The 14,858-nt window shown below is 48.7% G+C and overlaps 1 protein-coding gene across 21 annotated transcripts in view; it reads right to left on the bottom strand.

The window, feature by feature from the left end:
- The window catches only part of ank1a (ankyrin 1, erythrocytic a), a 58,632-nt gene that overhangs the window by 7,601 nt on the left and 36,173 nt on the right, over positions 1–14,858 (bottom strand). For 8 of the 21 annotated variants that reach the window (XM_029162177.3, XM_029162181.3, XM_029162180.3 and 5 more), the window contains 29 exons: positions 14,690–14,788; positions 14,501–14,599; positions 14,315–14,413; positions 14,037–14,234; positions 13,855–13,953; positions 13,675–13,773; positions 13,381–13,578; positions 13,195–13,293; positions 12,844–12,942; positions 12,541–12,639; positions 12,366–12,458; positions 12,186–12,258; positions 12,059–12,079; positions 10,453–10,573; positions 10,191–10,269; positions 9,864–9,979; positions 9,289–9,755; positions 8,999–9,210; positions 7,282–7,486; positions 7,016–7,112; positions 6,686–6,914; positions 6,443–6,571; positions 6,229–6,348; positions 6,060–6,147; positions 5,896–5,970; positions 5,478–5,609; positions 5,194–5,349; positions 497–1,148; positions 9–357 (listed from right to left, as the gene is read on the bottom strand). In XM_029162177.3, coding sequence (XP_029018010.1) covers positions 9–357; positions 497–1,148; positions 5,194–5,349; positions 5,478–5,609; positions 5,896–5,970; positions 6,060–6,147; positions 6,229–6,348; positions 6,443–6,571; positions 6,686–6,914; positions 7,016–7,112; positions 7,282–7,486; positions 8,999–9,210; positions 9,289–9,755; positions 9,864–9,979; positions 10,191–10,269; positions 10,453–10,573; positions 12,059–12,079; positions 12,186–12,258; positions 12,366–12,458; positions 12,541–12,639; positions 12,844–12,942; positions 13,195–13,293; positions 13,381–13,578; positions 13,675–13,773; positions 13,855–13,953; positions 14,037–14,234; positions 14,315–14,413; positions 14,501–14,599; positions 14,690–14,788 — 4,602 coding nt within the window. Of the gene's footprint in view, positions 1–8; positions 358–496; positions 1,149–1,219; positions 1,545–5,193; positions 5,350–5,477; positions 5,610–5,895; positions 5,971–6,059; positions 6,148–6,228; positions 6,349–6,442; positions 6,572–6,685; positions 6,915–7,015; positions 7,113–7,281; positions 7,487–8,998; positions 9,211–9,288; positions 9,756–9,863; positions 9,980–10,190; positions 10,270–10,452; positions 10,574–12,058; positions 12,080–12,185; positions 12,259–12,365; positions 12,459–12,540; positions 12,640–12,843; positions 12,943–13,194; positions 13,294–13,380; positions 13,579–13,674; positions 13,774–13,854; positions 13,954–14,036; positions 14,235–14,314; positions 14,414–14,500; positions 14,600–14,689; positions 14,789–14,858 lie in introns of those variants that run through there. The other 13 variants (XM_029162182.3, XM_029162173.3, XM_029162172.3 and 10 more) reach the window with 12 other exon arrangements.

The raw sequence follows: 14,858 nt of genomic DNA on the forward strand, positions 1-14,858 counted from the left end.
GCACCCACCTGGCCCTTCAGGCGCATGTCCTCCCAGGCCCTCAGGTCAGGAACCCTGTGTGGGAAGCCCAAACCCTTCTCAAATGGCTGGGTACCTCTGAAGTGCCCCCGTAAGATCTCCGAGTGTCCCATGTCCCTCACAGGTTGCAGCAAAGAATCCTGGGACACGGGGGACTGGTCTCCGTCCACCGCGTTGCGTACAGATGACATCATGGCGTCCATGGCCTGCCTGGGTATAGGCTGACTGCCCACCCAGGCCTGAGTAGGATCAGTGACAGGGATCCACCCCGGGCCTGTTTGATCCTGCAGGTAGGAAAGGAAAGAGCCTCCACCGCCTCCGCTTCCACTATTACCTGACCTAAAAGGAAGGAATGGATGGAGGTAATACACGTGTGACTAAGGTGAAATCATCCCCCCTTGGTGACCCCTTCCCACTTATTGTTGTGGTACAGTGGCTTCACACCATCACTTCAGAGTCAGGCAGAGATCTGGCTCACCTGTCTGCATTCCGATCTGCAAGGCAGCTCAGCCCAGGTGACTCACTCAGCCGAGCGTACACCCTTTGCTGTCCTGCAACAAGAGAAAGCCCTTCCTCTGAGCCTGTCCCTTTCTCTCTTCCTCCTCCTCCTCCTCCTCCAGCTCCATCACCACCGGTTGTACTGGTGAGTGCTGATGCCTCCGAACTTGCCTCTGACCCCTGACCATTGTTCAGCCCGTTAAGATTGATCCCAGCGATGGTGCCCCCAAGCGACGCTGGCGTGGCGGTGCTGAGGGAGTCAACGCCCATCTCTGAATCGTCTTCGGGTAGCTCAATGGAGCCACTCAGCACCCCACCCCCTCCGCTGGCTGCACTGGCCTGACTGGCCGGCCGTCCCAGGCTTCCATATGGCAGCCCCAGCAGGCCTTCTGAATCATCTGCATTGCTGCACTCCAGCGAGGAGTCCTCCACAGGCACCAGGGAGGGGCTGTTGCCTGAGGGCCACACTTGCACCTCAGACATCTCCATGAGGGTGTCTTCTTCTGTGGTGGCAATGGGGGCACAGTCTAGACTGGAGACTTCCTGCCAGTAGGGCTCAGCACCCAGCGGAGAGGGCAAGCTGTACTGCATGGAGGCCGGTGAGAGGAGATCGTCCTGCGCGAGCCCATAACCTGGAGCGAGACAGAGAGAGGCACACTGACACCCGGCCCCCCCGCCTCGCTCCCCACCTCGTGCCCACAGCACCGGGACCCAAGAAGGGGGTATGTGCCCCTGCCCAGGAGCTGGGCATATAGGGGAGGAGTAGAGGAGGCTGAAGGGACAAATGGGAGATGAATGGGGAGAAAGAGATAGGAGGGCCAAGACAAAAGGAGCTGGATAAAAGGTGCAAGGAGCTTAGGACAAAAGAGCAAAGGCTGCTTTTAGAAGAGGGGTTGTCAAGCTCGATCAGCCAGCGCTGATGGTGCGAGCAGCAGCGGCAGCAGCAGCAGACACAGCTGGACGGTCAGCGACACTGGGGACTGAGGTTTGGACCCAGCAGTGCCTGGTGCTGCTCTGCTGGCTGCTACCTGCAGGGAGACAGACAGGAGTTACTGCCTCTGCACCCGACCTGGGGCTGGGACACACACCTTGCCCACGAGTGACACACACCTTGTCACACAGACACATGCCATAAACACTCGGCTCTCTCTGCTTCATACTGTCGCACACATGCACTCATGCATCCAAACCCTCAGGCAGGTTAATACTGTCAGGCTGGGTAGCATGCATGCAGGCAAACTCATTCTCTCCTCACATACGTCAGCTCAGTCCACACCCCTGCTTGCACTCCTGACACACATACTAATGATGCATTTAGTATAACATACAGTAGCTATAGAAACAAATATATGATCGTATTCTTCATAATAAGGCAAACACATATACAGTACAATCAACTTGTATTGTGTGCATTTTATTATTGTAAAAGCCACATGGCTGCTGTCCTGAACACAAATTTAAATTATTATTTAAAGTGCAATAATATAACTTGGTAAAAGTGTGTGGACTCAGGTCACTCCCACGGTTTCTTGAACATCTTTTTTTTTATAGATGAAGACAGATCCGGCATGCTAACGCAGAACATCACAGCAGCAGAACTTCCTGTAAATGGTCAAAACTGTGATGAATATTAATGAAGGCAAAGCAAGTTTACTGGAGCGACTGTGTGACTCTAGAACATCCCCAGGAACAACATTAGGTGAAATAGACACATGGAGTGGACTTGTACCAGACTTACAGTAGCTGGATGAAGCAAGAAGAGGAGCTGAGTGGGAGAGAGGGAGGCTGACTGGATGTGTATACTGTACAGTGTCGGAGAGTTGGGGACTTGAGTCTTACTTGGCTGAACTACTGTTGGCTACTGCTGAGATTGCAAGAGATGGTTGTGACACCACGCAGCCAAAAATACTTCTCGTCCTACTTTCGTTCCTTCAGCTCCTCAGCTGCTGTCAGCTGTATATAAGAAAATCAGCTGAAATCAGCCCCAATTGTTAATATATTGATTTCCCTGCTGATAAGATTAATATATTTTACTCTTTATTATATTGACTACTTCATCTGTCAATGATTTTCTGTTTTACTTATTTATTTATTTACAGCTTGAAATGTGACTCATGATATTAGTGAATGAGTTTGTCAGTCCTCCCTCTTCATCGTAGTAAACGACTCCATTAGATGAGAGAAACACATTTGTTAAATTAAAAAATATATATCTTCATGGGTGAAAACAAAATTGCAGAACATGAAGGTGACAACCTGAGCCCGACTGAGAGACATAAATACACAGAAAACACAAAACTGAAGCTCAGGAAAACAAATAAAACATACCTGTAGACATTGAACAGTGATAAACACGTATGTTTACACTCACACAGGCTGACTGATGGGTTTTTCTAGTGTAAAGGGAGGAACAACATCAAACTGACCATCAAATGGCACTCACAGAAGCATTGCAAACAAATTTACACAAAATGACCCGTAAAATCAGAAACATACAAAGCAACCACAACATTCGTACATGTACAGGACAAATACAAGTCAAGGTTCACAAAAAAGGCCTATGGTCTTTTTTTTAACCACCCACAGGAGGGACCACTGAGGAGCCCAAGTCGTGCTTAGCAAACACACATGTACTGGTAAAGAAGCATTAGGTGCTGAGGCAGCGTTTGAGGCGGCAGCGCCAGCAAGCTAGTGCTATGAATACCCGTCATCCCAGTGTCTCCATGCAAGCACAGGCGGCGATGAGCGATGAAAGTCAGTCACATGCACATGCAGACAGGCAGGGGAAGGAGGGATGGTCAAAGAGATAAAGGGCAAAGAGAGGAGGAAGGATGAATAAAAAGGTGATGAGAGTGAGGGTCACCTCCCCCATCCCAGTGGGTGCTGAGTAGACAGTCTGTGTGAGGGGTATCGGTCACAGAGTGGACACTAAAAAAACGGGGATTTTCAAGTGCACACAAATAAACAAAATGCACGAGTAGAGTCGCAAAAAAAAAGAAACAATGTGGGTCAGAGGTCAACATGAGGTCGGCATGAGGTCAGAGTTCGGAGAGGAGTGAGAAGGAGGAAAACTAGGGCGGCTAGGCTGCAGATGACATGTCCAGAGAAACACACAGAGAGGGACAGATTCACAGGGAATGACAACAGGGCTCCCAAAAGGACATTCAGTGCACCAACATTAGCCCTAAACAGACTCCAACTAGCCACCATGCAGCCACAGGCAGACAGCTACCTAAAGGAGGGGTCTTACTCTGTCAGCTAGTGTATACACCTGAGATTAAACCTGCACAAGACTCAGACATGTGCTTACCTACAGTAGCGGTGCAAGTAAAGAGACTTGGGATATAGGAATAGGCAATTTGGCAAGACAGAGAAAAACAAGCAAAACTGGAGAAAGATAAAATAAAGTCTGCATGTATCACTGATCTCCTCTAACTTTATTCTTGCTGTTTTTTTTGTAGACTGAGCTGGACAAGTTCATTTTAATTGGTCCAGTTGTTCATTGTTGACTAATTGAACTTCCTGTAGAACATTAGCCTATAAAATGTTTTTATTTTCTGGTTTAATTTAACTATAACTACTTCCATTTAGAAAAATCAAAAAATAAAAAGTGTTTTTTAGGTTACTGTGCCTTTAAATGTTCTATCAGCACGGTAAATGATCACTGTGACTATTTTTAAAATACAGAAGAATTACTATTCGGGGGATTACCACAAGAGTTTTACACAGTAACATCAAAGCAGGAACAGCCTTTGGGAGACACAAAGCCAGACAGAAAGACATGACAGATAGATCATTGTCAGATTCACTGCAGCCGTGATCTGAACGTCTCCCTCTTCACCTTTCGACCCTCATGGTCGAAGACATATACATGGTTACATCTCTGGTTATTGCTCCAGTTTCCACTGAGAGGGCCTGTTACCTGTCACACGGATGTGGTGCGCTGGTCCAGCTTGCTTAAACCGGCCCAGAGGTGAAACTGGAGTCAATAAGATGTAGAGTATGCATGTGTGGAGGAAACCATGAGGTAAAGGAGTAAAAGGCTGACAACTGATCATGTATGACAACCTGTTGTTTAACATAATAAAGCTAAAGTAAAATCTAAAACATCTAAATTTGAATAATGAGCTCACAATTAATCTCTTAGTCTGCGCAAAATGAACACTAAAAAAGTGTCTTTGGTAAAAATGTATTTAATAATTAGACCAGCTGAAGTTTTTTGCTCCATGTTATAATTTCACCATTTATTATTGAGGTGAATTGGAGTGAACTTTATTATGGTTCTAAAGTCTTTAGAAGCTATTTATAATATTAATGATGGAGGGTAAACATTGGAACTAATGGTCCTAATATAATACATTGCTATAAAACTCCAGGGTCCCCCTCAACAATAAACATAAACAACTTGTGTAAAAGGAGAGGTTGTGGTACAGTAGGAGTGTCCTGAGTCCCTCTACACGTTGTTGGAGTAAATTCTTGCAAATTGTGAATGTTTGCTGCAGATTTTATACAAAGGCATCACAGGCAATAAATAAATGTAGGGACAATAGAGAAAATTCAGGAAGGGGGAAAAATAAGTTTGGTGTAAGGGGATTTTCTTAGGAAACGTGGCTGAGGGTCAAATCAAAAGGGCCAAGATGAACTGGATGCACTGGGGGATCTGAGGAGGGGTCTCACCGTTGGTCATGCCAGGCGAGAGGTGTTCCCTCTCATTGTGTTGGCGTCTGCTGAGATCGCGGGAGCCTTGCCTCGCGGGCTGAGGCTGCTGGCCCTCCAACATGTTCACTATGTCCATGCGGTCAATACTCTTCAGAGCCGTGTACAGGCTCTCCACTGCAGTGGAGACACACAAGCACAGACGGGGGGGGGGTATGACGCAGGGGAGTGGTTCTCAGAGCAAATGAGGCAGAGACATAAAAAATATACGGATGAGAGATTCTTGAAGGAACTCCTGTACTCACTTTTGGCCCTCTTACCCTCACGTGTGGCCCACAGGTTGAGCAAAGCAGAGCTCTGTTCCAGGAGGGAGTTTGGATTCTCCACACGGATCTTATTGATGTCATCCACACTAAGCTGCAGCTCGCGCGCTAATTCTGCACGGAAAATAAGACAGATAAGAGCAATTGAGCAGTAGAAATATTAATATCATTTAGCCTGAGTCACCGGAACAAACACTGATACGGCATGTCATGTTCTCGCTGATATTCTGTAAAACAGCTCTGGCTCCTGGCAGGGAAATGGAAAATAATTAATTTCTCTGGCTGGTGGCCACGTCCTGACTTCGTTTGATCAGTGCTCAGCCAGACAAGCTTGTCATACATAGGACAAACACGGTTTGCAGCACATGCAGGCAAAGCGAGTCCGCTGACGCCGACTCACCAGCCCAGCTCAGCCCCAGCTGCTCTGCAATGACGGCCATCTTCAGCTCTGTCCGCTCCATCGCGCTCATCGATGCTGCGGACACCAGAGCACAACTGAAACTCTGCTCGCGCCCAAACTGATCATATTATTATATTATCTACAGGCGTGTGAGAGGCTCATACCCATAGCAGGCTCGTTCAGGGCGCTGTATCGCTCTCTCAGAGCCAGTGGAGTCAGGGTTCTTCTCCGATCCTCACTCCCAACAACCTGCTGGTGACAAGCGAGCACCACTGAAGCCAAACCTATATGACACGTTCAACACAGTGCAACAAGCAACCGTGAGCGTCTTACCTTGATACACGGAGGCATGCTAATGTTGAGGTTACACAGCACATGCTGGCTGTCCTCATACTTGGTGGACTTGCGCAGGAAAGATAGAAATCCAGTGGGCTCTTTACTGCTGTCTCTCACCTTGGACACAGACACAACAAACACGCATGCCATCAGCGGAGAGGAGATGTCAGAGCTGAGGACAGATTTGGAACGGACAGTGGAACGGTCGTACTTTAACGGACACAGGGAGGCGGTTGTCTCTGAACGCCTGGAAGCTGAAGCAGCGAGGCTGCTGCGTGGCCTTCCTCACCGGCACAAGGTTCCCTGAACATTCCAGGTGAAGCGGCATTCCCTCCATCACCTGCAAGATGCAAGATGAAGGAATGTGTAACATATCAGTGTTCCTTATGACTTCATCAGACTTCTAACACAGTCTGAGCCCATCCTGATGGGCTCCTCGTGTCTCCGCACTCACCTCTATGTCTCTGCTCCGGGCCACTTCCGTGAAGTTCTCGTGCTGCTCCAGGGTCTTATCCATCTTATCGTCGGTCATGCAGTAGCAGCGCAGACGACCCTCGCGCAGCTCATTCATCTTGGCGAACACCACGAACTTGGCCATGTAGGGAACCGCCGACAACTCCCTGTAGAGCAGGTTGGCAAAGGCGACGGCCTCGGCGGTCCGAGGGCAGTCTGCGAGCCAGAATCTGAGAGGAGGCAGAGCCACGCAGCCGCAGCATCACTTTCTGGGTTTGTGCTTCGCTAACATGCTGGACGCTCAGTTTTGTTGGCATCTGTTTGCGCCTACCGTGCAGAAACATTGGTGGTGAAACTGGCACAGTCATTGGAGTAGATAAGTTTGGTGGTGCCAGTGATGTCCTCCCACTGGGCAGGAGCTGTGCCCCCTGGGAATCACACGGGATGATGTAATAGCAATATGGCCGTAGCAACAGCCGTGAAGTACAACAACTGTGGCGATAGTGTTGTTAGGAAACAAACACTTTCACATCCAACTAAACCACTGACACAAGTCCTTCCTTGCAACACAAACACACGCGTCAGGGCATGCAGTACCTATGACAGAGCAAAGCAGGCGCAGACTGGTGGTGTCACCCTCCCCGGAGTCTCGGGGGCTGTCCCTCCACGACGGGGGCAGAGGGATGCGCAGGCCGATGGGTCGGTGGAACTTGCGCCGCCGAGGCTCCACGGTGACCACGGGGCTAAAGTTTGCCTGGTTACCGAGCAGCTTGGCGACCAGTTCATCCGGAACTGGCTGAGCCTGAGGTTCAAGTACACGATGGAGAGACAAGGTAGCAGCACGGGCACAAGGTTTGACGACGTTGTCGAACAGAACGAAAAAAGAGAAGAGCGTGCACGGGTAGTGACGATTTGGAGGTGCAGGGATAACAAGTAGGATGAGATCAGGGGAGGTTGATGATGTGGGAATATACAAAGAAAAGGGTAAAAGAGAGGAGCAGCAAAACGTGAAAAGTCAAAGAGAAAGAGAGAAAAAAGTCCATAGTGAATAAAATACCTTAAAGTTTAAATTATTCATATGGAAAAACAATAGCAACACAAATAGGTTCTAGGACTTAATACATTTTATTATTAAATGTAACAATGTTTTAACATGAAGCTTTTACATCTGTTAATACAGAGCGGTTATTTATAAAATACTGTGTTTCACAAGGCCACTTATTACATGATGACTACAACAAACGTTAGCTTATTAGATATGTGTCTAAACATTCGGAATAATAAAAGTGCAAGGAAATGCTGAAAATCATAACCATGTCTGTTTTACTTGCATTGAGTTACAAAAACTATCTTCTTTAAGGCTTTTGTGGTCGCAAGTTTTACAAGACATGAAGCTTCTCATCAGTTCATTCATGTGTCTGAAGCACGGCTGTTAAACCAAAACATGCAGCAGAAGGTCCACTGGGATTTACTGAAGCGCATGCCGACGTTGGAGTCACAAGTTCCCATCTCTCTGTCAGTGTCAAGTTTGGATCAGAAAATCATGAAATAATGTTATCAGTGTTGGACTGGAATAGGACAAAGGAAGAGAGAGAGAGAACGTGAACTTTGAAGCCAAAGTCTGAGAAAACTGTAGCAACACTGATTCAAGTTAACAGCCCAGTAAAATGATATAATTTTTTCCTTGATTTGATGATGTTAGACAGGGACAAGGCCAGAACAGATGTAAAGCTGCTTGGACTTGACAAAACAGGCAGAAAGATGGGATGCTGTACTGAAAAGTGCATTTGTTCAAGGATCTTTTTAGATATGTTCTATTTGAAACATTTGCTATCGAGTGTGACAAGAATAGTGTCTGTTGTCTTTGGTATGTATCTTTTTGAATACTTATATGAAGACCCTAAATGTGCAGCTGCACAACCAAAGGAGGCTAAAAGATTCATGACACTGGTATCAGAAGGCTTAAAACGCTGGAAGACTAAGTCATGTTAAGAGTAAAGTACAGAGATTCTCAAGACATAAATACATTAGCCAGGAAAACATCACTAAAGATAAAAAAAACAGAAGCATTTCAGCACTAAATGAGTCCATAGTTGTACTGTACAAAGGTGCCAAGTGCATGCAAAATGCAAAATAAAAGGCAAGGTGTCATCTAAAATAAAACAAAAAGAACTAAATCCGAAAAGACTTGGCACAAGGATCTGATCCGCTCATTGCAGGATCAGTCGATCACATCCATGCTTTATTGCAGGCAACACAAGCATTAAAGATTCTGTCTGTCTTCTCCTTCCTTCTCCTCATCGTCCCAGCTCACCTGCAACCCCAGGCGCACTTGCTTGGTGACGGCCGTCTCGGGGAACGTGGCCTGGACCATCGGCACCAGTTTGCTTGTCAGCGAACCCCCCTCTGGACCAATTAGGTTGCTCTCTTGTTGGATTCGCGACACAACGGCAAAGTAAAGGGGGAAGTCAGTAGAGATTATGCGGCGGATTCTCTTCTTCACGAGCTCCTCTTGACTTTCCAACTCTGGAAACGGAAGGTCAGATTAGACCCAAGTGAACCCTCGAGCATCGGGGGTTGAGCGTGCAGCCACGAAACCCTTACCTTCATCCATCCCATTGAGGATCGTTTCTAGCACCTCGTCGCCATAGCGATTGCGATGTTCTTTCCAGACGGAGCCGTTCTCACTCCTCAGCACCACGAGCTCGCGGTCACCGCGCCCCAGGGCAGCAAAGTGGGGGATCTCCACTATGACCGGTCTGTAAGTTACATGACAGAACTGTTCACTAAAGCTGCAAATAAACCACTTTTCTCCAAAAGAATAAAGACACAGTTCGCTTACTGACCCGAGGAACTGCATGCCGGCCGGACCCAGGGAGATGATCCTGCTGGCCAGGCCTTCTCCCTCCACCAGCGGAGGGGGGGTGGTCAGCTTCTGTGGCTTCACCAGGCGACAGGTGATGCGGGTTGGGGCCGCACAGGTTCGGGGTGGTATGATGACCCGTAGGCCGTTATGTCTGCTGCCCCGCATTGAGCCCCCTCGAGCATCCACCATGAAGCTGACTAGAAACCTGTGAATGGAACAAAGACTCAGCCACTCAGCTCCCAGATCAGACGTCGCACAGAGATTAAAGTCAGTTTAGAGTTGTTTCTAATGAGCCGTCTACTGCCGTGCTGACCCCGTGTGTATGGGACTGGCCACCGGGCTGACGTTGTCCGACGTCTCAGTCGCGGGGCTGCTTGGAATCAGAGAGTCCTCGTCGTATTCTTTGGGCAGTGGAAGTGGAGTGTGTTGCTAGATTGACAGAAGACAAAAGAACACTGTTTAGCATAGAAGCTTGGAATCTGTTCATTAGACATGATGAGAAGATATATCACTGAACTTCTAAAAACCACTGAGGACAGAGTTTCATTTCAAAGACAATTACCTAAAGTGTCATTTTTTATTGATACTCCTTAAAACTTGACAATTTATTTTAAAAATATATCTCATTTTGATGAGGTACCTGGTCCATCTCGTGCTCCTTCAGCATCACAGTCTCTGGGGAGACTCTGGGGATCCTGGGAATGGCTGGTGAGTAATTTCTGTTGTGTGAAAAAAGAACAACATGTCAGATTGAGGATATTTCTGCACATCTCACCTCCTCCCAAGTGCTCACCCTGGTGTGTACTAATTATCTGTGGTGCACCCCCCTCCATCTATCCACCAGCGAGCTTGTGCCTATCAGCTTGGCTCTCTCCCCTACTTCCCAGCCCAACCCCCCTTACGCTGTTCCCAGCCCTCTCTCGTACTCCAGTGATTTCTTGGGGGAGAGGAAATCGTCATCATGGTCTTTCAAGTCATCCATCTTCATGTACCTGGCCCCTTCAGTCCCCAAGAACTCCTCTCCTTCAGAGAACAACATGCCAAAGAGAGCGAACAGACCGTGGTCAGGTTGGTGAAATAGCACAAGAGAAAGGGGAAAAAAGAAAAGGACAAGGTTGATTAACGAGCGGTTAGATGAGTTAGACAACATGACAACCCAGGACACAGGGGATGGGGTTTACAGGTTAGACTGGTGACATGACTCTGGTCTCACTGCTACAAACTAAAATGCAGCTACTACACAACAGACACTTAAAATGTAGGGTACGAGGACAGGAGTGGTCAGTGTGAGCAGCTGTTACCTCAGCCTGCTGACTAAGAGATGACACACATGTAGTTTGGGGCGTGAAGCTAAAAAATCTTAGTTAAAGGCATCAATAGTCTACATGTACATAGGACACCATCTCTGGGAGCATGCATCAGCACAATGTCAGTGCAAAAATGTCGTCCAGTGCAGAAATTCCTCCACTGAACGGGAACGCGTGAGTGAAACACAAACACAGACCGAGTCAGACTGCCGTCGGACCACAAACAGACACAACTGTTGTCAGCTCGCCTCGGAGCAGAACAGTTCAACGTCCTGACGCGAGCAGTCGGTGGAGTTTGGTTACTTACCCCCCCAGGAACGCGTAGCAATGATCGGAAATTCACCAGCGGCAAAGGTGAATGTTCCCCGTGCGTATGGAAAGCCTGGGCGGGGGTCTGCGCCCCGCGTGGGAGGTGTCGTCACGCTATGTTTGACTCTTCCCACAGGTTCCTATGAGTCAGCTCATGCCTTGCGCAGCCCACCTTGCATGTGTGCCAGTATCACTTTACCACACTGGCTTTCAGGCGGCAGCGCAGCTACTCGCTATATTTAGGGCAACAGTGGAAATCTGCCACTGCAATTATCGGAGGACCAAATATCAAGACATCACGTCCTGGCTCATCGTTTGTTGGCGCTGTTCAGGAGACGGGAGCTAACTTCATTAAGTGACGTGGAGGCAGCAGAAACAAGTTGCAAATGTGACAGTAGATAATGTCTGGCCAGACTTCGAATGCTGGCAAATCCAGACATTTGGCTGAAAGCCTCCACTGAGCTGAACGAAGGGCAACTGTAGACTTAGCAAATACTCCTTCAAAGACACAAAACTATGACGTAACTCCAACCTGCACGACTTTATTCTGCCAAAACTTGACCTAAGTAAAAAAAAACAGAGTCTAAACGGTCTAGGGATGACCTGTACGTTGTTGTGTTAATACTGCAGTCAATAGAGTGAATTAAAGACACCTGGAGAGTCGGAGAATGGAGGTGTTATTGCAGGGACATACAGTAATAAGGCTACAGTCATGGGTGCTATGGGTGCATGCCAATGACAAATCAGAGCCGCCATCACGGCGAGCACCGCTACAGAGGGAGAGAGCAGCAGCGAGGTACAGATGAGACCGGGTGAGACTGGAATGGAGACACGGACGTTCTCACAACGACTACGATGAAGGCCACGCAAAGAAAGAAGGAGACATTCATACCTAATGTTAGATGAGCAATTCCTAAAAAAAGGGCAAAAGGGAATTGGCACAATTGAATATTTGTGTGACCAGTTTCACTAAGGCTTCAACAGTTTGTTTCATATTATTTAAAGTCACGTTCTTGTACCTTCATCCTCAGAGACGTCTAGGATCTCGTCCACCGTCTCCGGGAAACTCATGCGATGTTTCTCTGTGGTCGCCTGCGGGACACATCCAGGACACGAGGCATCACACATGGAGCCAGCACTTGTACGTGCTTATTACGATCACATAATATCACATAGTCCCGTATCGGGCAGCCTCTCACCATTGAGACGGTCTCGTCCGTGACAAGCTTAAGGACGTCAATCACAGAGATGTAGCCCAGCCTCTTAGCGATGGCCAGGGCCGACGTGCCGTGCTGACGGACAGACACCAGCAGACTGATAAAGCACCAAACGCGGTTTGAGTCGCGGGGAGGCGGGGGTCAGACTCATACTTACTGTGGTGGTCTCGTTGGGCTGGGCTCCGTGTTTGAGCAACAGCGTCACAATGTCCGTGTGCCCCTGTTGGGCCGCCTGGTGCAGAGGAGTGTACCCGAGCTGCAACGGAGACACAAGTCAACACGGGCTCTGGAATCACTGCATCAAGAACACAGCTCATTAAATATCTTGCTTATCATGCAAAAGTTTACTGAAAACAGCTTTTCCCATGTGCAAAAACCTCTACGTTAATAGTGAAGGTTCTCCCTTCAATGATGCCTCAGTGTGCTGTAGTTTCCTCCAGAGCCGAGGGGAGGCACTCACTCTCGCTTTGCTGTTGACATTGGCCTGTTGCTGCAGAAGGAATTTCACCATCTTGATGTTGCCATAGTGACACGCTACATGGAGGGGGGTGTAACCCATCTGAGAAGAGACGGAAAAACGGTGGTCAACGCTAAATCAGTTTTATTGAGTCTTAATGAGCTTTATACTGGATTAGATTTGGAGGCTGAATGTCTACATGGACGACAGACAGACAGACAGACAGACAGACAGACAGACAGACAGACAGACAGACAGACAGACAGACAGAGACAGACAGACAGACAGACAGACAGACAGACAGACAGACAGACAAACAGACAGACAGACAGACAGACAGACAGACAGACTTACTCGTGTGGCAGCATAGACGGAGGCTCCCTGCTTCATCAAGATATCAGCAATGCCAACGTGCCCTTCTTGTGCCACCAGGTGTAGGGGCGTCAACCCACTCTGAAGGCAACACAAGCAAAGACACAAACGTCAGACCCACACGGAGGCTCCATTTTCAGCTTTCTTTCGCGTGGCTGCGGTTCCTGCCTTGTTTCCCAGGTTGACGTTGGCCTGTTTGGAGATGAGCAGGGAGACCATGTCAGGCCTTCCTTCCTGCGAGGCCAGGTGCAGAGGCGTGACCCCCTGCAGTGACTCGGCGTTGGCCGAAGCTCCGTACTGCAGCAGGCTGTTGGCCACCTCCACCTGGTTCTGCTTGGACGCTATGTGGAGCGCGGTGTATCCGTTCTGTAGCGTTCAGAAAAAAAAACGAGTGTGTTTCTAAACTGAACATTTCACTCAGCGTTTTCTGTGTGTCGACTCGAGGCCTGTGAGGCGTTTTACCCTGGCTGCGCTGTGAGGAGACCCCCCTTTGCTCACAAGCAGGTTTACAACATCCAGGTTGTTGTGATGAACGGCAACGTGCAGCGGAGTCAGGCCATTCTGGAGAAACAGGAACAGAACCTTAGCACGCAGTCATCCAGCATGATCCGGTTTCTTCATTTAAGCCAGCTGCCACCTCACCTTTCCTGCTGCGTTAGAATTGGCCCCTCGCTCCAACAACAACTCTGCTACGTCCACTTTGCCATACTTTGAGGCCACGTGCAGTGGAGTGAAGCCTTTCTATAGAGGCAGAGGAGACAGTATTAGCACAGATCTCAATATGACTGCTCATGGGTTGGGACATGCACAAGGATCCACTGTGCCTTGGTCATCTTGGTCTGGTGAGCCTCCATGTCCAGTAGGATGCGTATGGTTTGTACGTGTCCTTCCCGGGCCGCGATGTGTAGAGGCGTGTGTCCGGCCGTGGTCGTGGAGTTGGGGTTCGCTTTGTGCTCCAGCAGCAGCTTCACAATCTCCTTGTGGCCCATTCGAGCAGCACAATGCAGGGGTGTTTGGTCATCCTGGTTCAGAAAGGGAGGAGCACTTAGAAAGGCGAAACAGGCACGGACATCGACAGTGACCTTCTCAGCGTCGCCACCACCTTGGCCTTGGCGTCCACCGGAGCTGCGTTCTGCAACAGGAACTCTGCCACCTCGTGGTGTCCTGCACGAGACGCCATATGCAGAGGAGTCTCCACTTTCTGCTCGAACACAAAACAGGTAGTGAGACCCGCGGCTTTCACGTCAGCACCGCCGTGGCCGCCATCAGGTTCCTGATGAGCACTCACCACGTTGGAGGCACTGGGGGAAGCGCCCTTCTGCAGCAGGATCTTCACAATGTTGAGGTGGCCCATAAACGACGCCACGTGGAGGGGGGTCAGGCCAGACTGTTTGGAATGAGAGCACCGTTGAGTTAATTAGAATCACCTGAATACACGTGCATGCTCATACTGGAGATTCCTATTATGATCCATCACCTCAGTCACAGCCTCTAATGACGCTGCATGCTTGAGGAGCAGGTCCATCACGCGCATGTGGTTCTTTTTACAAGCAATATGCAAAGGGGTGAAGCCGTTCTGCAAAAACAAAGTCGTTGCTGTCACACCACAAAGCAACGGCATTGCTTGAAATGACAAACTGTATGAG

Source organism: Betta splendens, chromosome 9 (genome assembly GCF_900634795.4).
Source record: "Betta splendens chromosome 9, fBetSpl5.4, whole genome shotgun sequence".
Taxonomy (NCBI): Eukaryota; Metazoa; Chordata; class Actinopteri; order Anabantiformes; family Osphronemidae; genus Betta; species Betta splendens.